The 8,281-nt window shown below is 44.5% G+C and overlaps 1 protein-coding gene across 1 annotated transcript; it reads right to left on the reverse strand.

Annotated features, from left to right (window-relative positions):
• Window positions 1-2,426: 2,426 nt before the first annotated feature.
• On the reverse strand, window positions 2,427-3,878 carry LOC134359687 (cysteinyl leukotriene receptor 1-like). The gene has a single exon (XM_063073198.1). It carries the CDS (start codon window positions 3,876-3,878, stop codon window positions 2,898-2,900), a length of 981 nt encoding a protein of 326 aa, XP_062929268.1. The 3' UTR covers window positions 2,427-2,897.
• Window positions 3,879-8,281: the final 4,403 nt, after the last annotated feature.

Consider the following 8,281-nt stretch of genomic DNA (forward strand, 5'->3'; position numbering starts at 1 on the left):
TGCTTCCTCAACACTACCTGCCCCTCCAACCATCTTCATATCATCCGAAAGCCACAAAGCCATCAATTCTGTCATCCAAATCATTGGCATTTCACGTGAAAAGAAGTGGTTCCAATACCGAACCCTGCGGAGCACCACTAGTCACTGGCAGCCTACAAGAATAGGCTCCCTTTATTCCCATTCTTTGCCTCCTGCCAATCAGCTAATCCTGCTATCCATGCCAGTATCTTTCCTGTAATACCATGGGCTCTTATCTTGTTAAGCAGCCTCATGTGCTGTACCTTGTCAAAGACCTCCTGGTAATCTAAGTACACAACATCGATTGATTCTCCTTTGTCTATCCTGCTTGTTATTTCCTTGAAGAATTGCAATAGATTTATCAGACAAGATGTCCCATTAAGGAAACTGTACTGACTTGGCCTATTTATTGTGTGCCTCCAAGTATCCCAAAACGTCAACCTTAATAATGGACTCCTACCTCTTCCCAACCACTGAAGTCAGATTAACTGGCCTATAATCTCCTTTCTTCTGCCTCCTTCCCTTCTTATAGAGTAGAGTGACACTTCCAATTTCCCAGTTGGCCAGAAGCATTCCTGAATCTAGAGATTATTGAAAGATCATTAGTAATGCCTCCACAATCTCTTCGGCTAAACATCATCACCTTCCTCGTGTACTCCTCATGTAGTTGAAGGATGTAAGCACTAAAGTCAATTCAAGTCAATTCAAGCTGCCTCCTTCAGAACCCCAGGTCGTGGACCATCTGGTGCAGGTGACTTTTCTAACTTCAGACCTTTCAGCATCCCAAGAAGGCGCTAAACGGTGACTCCTTTGCTTTCATCTTCAGAAACAGCTCTATTTCCATCTTTAGTATCTCTATTTTCTCCTTTCAGGGTTCTTTTGAAGACCCTGACCTGGAGTTACACGCTGACTTTGATTCTTCACAGGAATGGGATCCACTCTCGGGGTGTCACGACCGGCCGTTACCTGACATGCCAAGGGCGTGGCCTAGGAGTTCGGCTCACCTTTAGAGGTCTAGGATCTCGGGGCCCTGGTGACGGGTGAATCGAAGGTCGGTGTCCCGGACTGGTGTGTCATGGGAGGTGGAAGATCTTTGGCTGTGCACCCAGAGACCTGAGATCTTCGGACACAGAGCTCAGAAAAAACAATGTAACTGACTCTTAACTTCGTAAACCAGTGAGTTGTTTGTTATGTCTCCCCTCTCGCTGTGAAACGGAGAGACCTCTTTCTCCTTATTAGGGAGAGAGAGAACCTGTGGTATGTTGAATACCGGGTAAACACATAGTCTTTGGGGTACTGCAAGTCTGTGTCTTTGCTGTTGCTTTGCTGCACGCTTGAGTGCTTGGTGGTGGGTGACGATACTTCTTTTGCCGGTGGGGGGAGGGGGATCGTTGCTTGCTGCCGCTTACACGCCAGAGGGAGGGGAGCTGGGGGGGGGTTACTTTGGGGTTCTAACATTTAACTGTCATTCATTCTTTGGGGCATTCCTCTGTTTTCGTGGATGTTTGCGAAGAAAATCAACTCAGGATGTATATTGTATACATTTCTCTGAGATTAAATGTACCTTTAAAACCTTTGAAACCAAGCGCCTTCTCCTCAGTAATAGCAATTACACTCACTTCTACTCTTTGACACTCTAAAATTTCTGGCATACTGCTAGTGTCTTCCACAGTGAAGATGACTGCAAAATAGTTATTAAGCTTGTCCACCGTTTCTTTAACCCCCATTACTACCTCTCCAGAGCCATTTTACAGTGGTCCGATATCCACTCTCACCTCATTTTTACTCTTCATATGTCTGAAAAAAATCATTTTGTATCTTCTATATCATTGGCTTCATATTTGATCTCCTTAGGGCTTTTTAGTTGCCTTCAGTTGTTTTTTAAAACCTTCCCAGTCCTCTAACACCCCACTAATTTTGGTGGTGAAGAGTGCAGGAGACAAGGACAATAGCTTCTGTCTCTTGCTGCACAGGATAGCTTCATTCATGACAAAATAAAAATATTAATTTTGATGGTTAACCATTGAGCGCTTTATGACAAAAGGAGTCTGTTGTCAGGGGTGGGTGGGGTATTCCTGTTTTTCAAAGATGATTTGGTCATGTTTGTGTGTTTGTAGACAGACTGCTCCATTCAGCTCCAAATCCTGTCGGGAAGCCAGAAATCACATCTCATTGGCTCCAGTTACATAATGAATGGGATTTAAACCAGAAGTTAGATCTAATGAGATCTACTCTGAGCCAATCAAAGTTTGTTGATGGATTGGCACCTGAGAAACATCCACTCATCAACCTAATTCCTTTACTAATAGGAAAGAAACTCACCCTCTTCTGGCAACTCTAAGCATACAGTGTAGCAGCAAGTTCCCATGGAACTGTTGTTGAAATGTGAATGTAGTGACTATAGAAGCTGGACCATGTGTTATAATGAGCACATGCAGCAGAAGAATAGCTTTTGACCCACAGAATGTTCCTATCCACGTCAGCACCCCATGGAGAAAGTCCCTGAAACCATCACTCAATTGTATGAAGAAGACTTTGAGGGAGATTCCTTTCTATACCAGACGCCCTGAAATCAGACAATTGGCTGAGCTCATTAGTTTTATTTTTACTTAGGGACCTCCCTTCATGTTGGATTTCAGTTACAAAAGTACGTTCAGTCTGCAGAACAAAGGAAAAACTCATATTTACATGGCACCTTTCACAACTTCAGAATGTCTAAAAGCATTCAATCATTTTGAAGTCTTCACGGTTGTAATTGAAATGTTAGACCTGTAACTATACTACAAACATATACATGATTGTATTCAAATATAAACTCATTACATTCCAAACATCACATGTTAATGGCATTTGCCTTTGTTTCATCAGTGCTCTTGCTGCTACACCTCAGTATCTGAACTGAGAACTGGACCCTGCTTTTTGCATTGACATCTGAATGATTGCAGAGTACCTTTGAAGGCGGCTTGGAACTTCCTGCTGGAGAGCCAATAGAGGAGAGGGTCCAGGCAACAGTTGACATTGGCCAGCACGAAAAAGATATAATAAAGATTTTCTAACTTGAGGAGCCACTGGCACTTCTCAGGATAGAACTGCTTAACTATAACGGCAGCTGATCGTGACAACTGTACTGGGAAACAGCAGCCGACAAAAGTGACGAGAGAGACAGCAATGATCCCCATCGACTTCACCTTCACAGCTTTTCCCTTAGGGAGGTTGGCACCCATTTTAACAATGTAAGATCCAAGCAAACTGTAGCAAATGACAGAAACTCCAAATGGGATTATTAGTCCAGGAAATAAATTAACCATGCTCCATACAAAGAACAGAGATGTCATTTCGTTTTGATGTATGCTTAAGCATTGAGTAACATTATGTACTTTGGATGTTCTAAGGATGAAAAAGAATGGCAAGCCCTTAACGAGGAGGAAAATCCATATAGCCAAACAAACTGATTTAACAAACTTCTGATTCTTAAAAACACTATTCTTGGTCAAGTGTACAACAGTGTGATATCGATGCACACTCACCAGAGTGAGGAAGTAGGTACTGCCGTACATGTGTACAGATAATAAGCACGCCTCTAACTGACACAGGAATTGCCCAAATGGCCACTGGTTTGACAGTGAAAAGCTGATAACTAGCAGTGGTGCTGCAGGGGCAATGATGATGTCTGATAAAGCCAGATTAAACTGAATGATCATTCCAGTGTTCCATTGCTTGAAGTGAAACCAAAATGTGTACAGGCTCAGGGCACTCAGTACAAACCCCAGGACAAAGATCATACTTAGGAAAGCAGGGATGAAAACGTTCATGTGCTGAGGCTTACAGGAGCTGTTGTTGATTGTAGTATTAAAGGTCATGGCTGTCTTGAGGGCAGCAGAACTATTGGACTAAGCAGGTCCTGTTAATCCAGTTACCTGCAAAATAACACAGAGTATGTATGTTAACTTCCTTACAAAACTGTAATTGTTTTAGAAATACTGTAGGGATTCATTAAATGAATCAAGGAATGTGGAATAACCCTGGGGGACTCCTGCAGAGGTAGCCAAAGTGATGTTCTTTCGAAAAAAAATGAAAATAGCAGGAACACTCAGCTGGTCAGAAGAAAGAGAACACAATGGTAATATTTCAAATTATGCTCAGGATGAAATGCCGAGGGCCCTGTAAATCAGTAACAATGCCAAATCACTTCAGTGAGCATGGCTACAAAATGTGATTACCTTCCAGATCTCTGAGACTTCTTAAGGTGAAACTGTTCTCACTGGTAGAGAAACATGCAAGAATTACACCTCTGTAGCCCCTTTCACAATCTCAATCAAAGGACGATTTTTGAAGTGGAGCCACAATTCTGTCAGCCACAGAGAAACAGAGTACAGAGATGAACCCTTCAGCCCATCGAGTCTATGCTGAGCATCTACACTAGTCCTATATTATCACTACTTTCCCCCACATTCTCAGCACAGTAACAAAGCAGCTAGCATGACGTTATTACAGCTCAGGCCATTGGAACCTGGAGTTCAATCCCAGCATTCTCTGCGAGGTCTCTGTGAGGTCTCCCCATGGAATACGTGTTTTTTTTTCCAGGATCTCTGGTTTTCACCCACAGTCCAAAGGCACACCGGGTGGGTTAACTCGTCATTATAAATTGTCCTATGATTAGATTAAGGTTAAATTGGGGGTGTCAGGGTTGCTGGGAGGTGGGGTTTGAAAGGCCGGAAGGGCCTATTCTGTGCTCTATCTCTACATTAAATAAATAAATCAATTAACAACAACCGCACCTCATATTCTACCCCTCACCTTCACACTAGGGGCAATCTACTGAGATATGGGGGAATTAGAGCACCCAGAGAAATCCCATGAGGCCACAGGAAGAACATACAAAGTCCACACATGAAACACCCGAGGTCAAGGATTGAACCTGGGATTCATTGACATTGAGGAACCGGCTCCACTGGCTGTGTTACTGATTATAATATAAATTATAATTTATATTAATAATGGTATCAGGACACAAAGTGGATAATTTGCCTAAAAGTAGATGTGAAAACGGACAGCATCTTTTAGTGATGTTGGTTGAGGTCCACATACTGTTCAGGAGACAAGGGAGAACTCCTGTCCTCTTTTAGCCTGTCAGTAAGTGATCTTTTACAGCCCCCTGGTTTAATCTGAACATTCAGGGCAACCCTGCCACACCTGCTTCACTCAGTGGGGCCTGGAACAGTGAAAGACTCAGCGACTGACGTACCCCTCTTGTTCACTGGGCTTCCTCTTGCATTAGCTTGCAGAGTTGAAAGGCAAGATTTGACAACTGACAAGTTGGTTTCTGAAGTCACGCCCCTAAAATCGGAAGCGATTTCACTCCTCATAAACCCTGCCCCCAAGTGACTAGACCTAGGGCTTGTGTGATATATTTGTGATACGTGGATCCTGTTTGTATTGCGAGGGGGAGGGAGTGATCTGGAAGTGCTCCCTAGGTGTCCAACGCAGCCCGTTGTCAGAACAAAAACAGAACACAGAAGAGTAGAGCACAGTACAGGCCCTTTGACTCATGATGCTGTGCCAAATTTTAATCTAATGCAAGATCAATTCAATCCTTGTCTCCATGTGCCTAGCTAAAAGTCTCTTAAATGTCCCTAATGTATATGTTTTATCACCTCATTCCATGCACTTACCAATGTCCTACCTCTGACATCCCCCCTATGCTTTCATCCAATCACTTTAACATTATGCCCTTGGCTGTCCTCAGTCTATGCCTCCTCCCATCTTGTACACCTCTATCAAGTCACCTCTCATTCTCCTTCACTCCAGGGAGAAAAGCCCCAGCTCACTCAGCCTTCCCTCGATAAGGCACGATCTGCAATCCAGACCACATCCTGGTAAACCTACGCCCTCTCCAAAGCTTCCACATGGCATGCTGTGCGGCAGCACTGAAGGATCGAGAGACGAGGACCCCATGAATGTTCAGCGGCTGCTTTTCACCATCAGGAGGAAGGCAATGGGGTGGAGAGGGGTGATTTTAGGGGTTGTCAGGAAAGAGCAGGGTGGGGACGAATCACGGCCTTTGGCATGGCTGTAGAGAGTGCTGGAGCTCCTGTATTCTAACTGAGAGATTTCTAACCGGCAGGTCAAATGTTGGACAAGGCTGGACCTCACTCCCTGTACTCACTCCACTGTCAGACATATCAGCTGTGGTCAAGATCAAAGTTCAGAGCACATCTATTATCAAAGTCTGTGTATGTCACCATATGCTACCTTGAGATTCATTTTCTTGCAGGATTAGGGTAGACAGACAAATAAATAAATAGTGATCCTGGAAACACAGGTCCTTTTCCTGAGCATTCGATACCCGGGGGCAGCTCTGACCGTCTGCAGCCTCTTCTAAAGGACAGTGGTCATTGGGGAGATTTGGAATGTGGACAAACAGATTAGTAGTTCAATAAAACTAGAAATTGTTCATAGGAGTTTAGAATGATACATTTACTTTAATTAAGTCTACATAAACAAAATTAAGTTGAAGCATTGACATTATTTACAATCAGTAAAAGGAAGCCATGTTCTTTCAAATACTATCGAGTGAAGACCTTTAAATAAGTGGAGTTACATTAGATATGCCCTCTGTGAATGGATGTGGCTCAGGGGATTAGATTAGATTAGATTAGATTAGATTATGAGGATAAAAGAAAGCTTCAGACATTCATTCAATTACACCAGTGCAGCACCAGCAACAGTGCTCTGGGAAATGATTGAACTGTTACTTATGTAGCCCCCTGGTAAGCCTCGGGCTCACTCAACTCGCTGTCGTCTAGGGGAAGCAGCCTTCGGCCCCGCCAAACTGGGTAATCAAGTTTGTGTGGATGCTGTGTGATGTACTCCACCCCGCCAAATAACAGACAATGCACCATATGTGATTAAATGATTACACTTCATAGATCTTACCGGAACTATGTAATTAATAGAGATAAAATATAAAAGTAAAAGGCGCCAAACTTATCAAAGTTCAACCAGTTCGTGCACAACCGTTGGAGCTCAATTAGCGGAGTCTTCTTTCCACCATTCCATCCCCTCTGACCTCCTCGACCCGCCACCTGGGACCAACCATACTGGTTGACCAGACGCTCCACACAAGTCTGTCTTCGTCTCCTCTCCTCGCCAAAGACCCTGGGCCTCGGACTCTGGCTTGGGGTCCATCCCGCCGGCCAGTTTACAGCATCGCGTCCACTCTCTCTGTGCCCATCGCACCTTCTCCCTCAAAGCCCACGCAAACAATAGCTTACAGGCACACAAGAAAGAATAACATCTATCCCAATTGGTTAGCAAATGAATACAATTCTCTTATCAGTAATTATAACCCAAACAAGCTGCTATAGAGAAGCACTTTCCCAGCAGTTAACATAACAAAGAAGCCATTTTTATTAGCCTTAGCAGTAACATAAAAGAAGAAACCTCCTTACATTCTCCCCCCACTAATTTTAGTCATGCCCTCATGACTTCTAAATAACTCGCCAACCATTCCTGCAGACACAAAAACCCAATGCAGGTACAAACAGTCACATTGCTTCCCAAACAGTAGACCTTACACCCTGTTCCACGGGCACTATGTAGGCCAACCTATCTGGGAGTTTCCTAATCCTCCGAGACCTCCGTACCCCCTCACCTAAACCCTTCAGGCTCGGACACTGCTGGGGATACCTCAGGTCTGCTTGCCAACTCCTCTCTCAATCTCTCACTCATGCCCCACTGCAACTCGGAGCCCCGTGTCCCGTGTCCAGGGTCCTGCTTTTCCTTCAGGGTCCTGCTGTAACCCAGGCTGCCCACAGCTAGCCCTCCCCACTACACCTGACTCAGTGGGAGAAGGGCCAAAAGTCTCTTCCTCAATCAAGGGGAAGTTAGCCCAAGGCAGCATATACCACACATTCAGCACATCATCCTTCGAATCCATATTCTTCCTCATTCCCTCGATCGGTAGCTGCTGTTTGATTTTCTCCAAACTGAAGCACTTAGCCTGGGCTGCCTCTGCAGTCACTTCAGGCTCCTGTAGTCGAGACGTCAGCTTCTTCTCCGACTCCTCCAACTCTCGCCCCAGTCTCAGCAGTTCTGACCCACGCTTCATGTCCATCTCCATCTGGGACGCAATTACACCACCAGCTTCTTCCAATCTCTTCTGGATCGATGTCTTGAGTTTCTGCTGATCCTTTCGAAGGTTGGTCATTGTTTTGTCCCTCTGGATTAATTCATCAGTACGTGACCGCAGTTTCGGCTCGGA

Source organism: Mobula hypostoma, chromosome 21 (assembly GCF_963921235.1).
Source record: "Mobula hypostoma chromosome 21, sMobHyp1.1, whole genome shotgun sequence".
Lineage (NCBI taxonomy): Eukaryota > Metazoa > Chordata > Chondrichthyes > Myliobatiformes > Myliobatidae > Mobula > Mobula hypostoma.

Coding starts and splice junctions, on each gene's coding strand:
- LOC134359687 (XM_063073198.1), bottom strand. CDS start 3,878: ATGACCTTTAATACTACAATCAACAACAGCTCCTGTAAGCCTCAGCAC.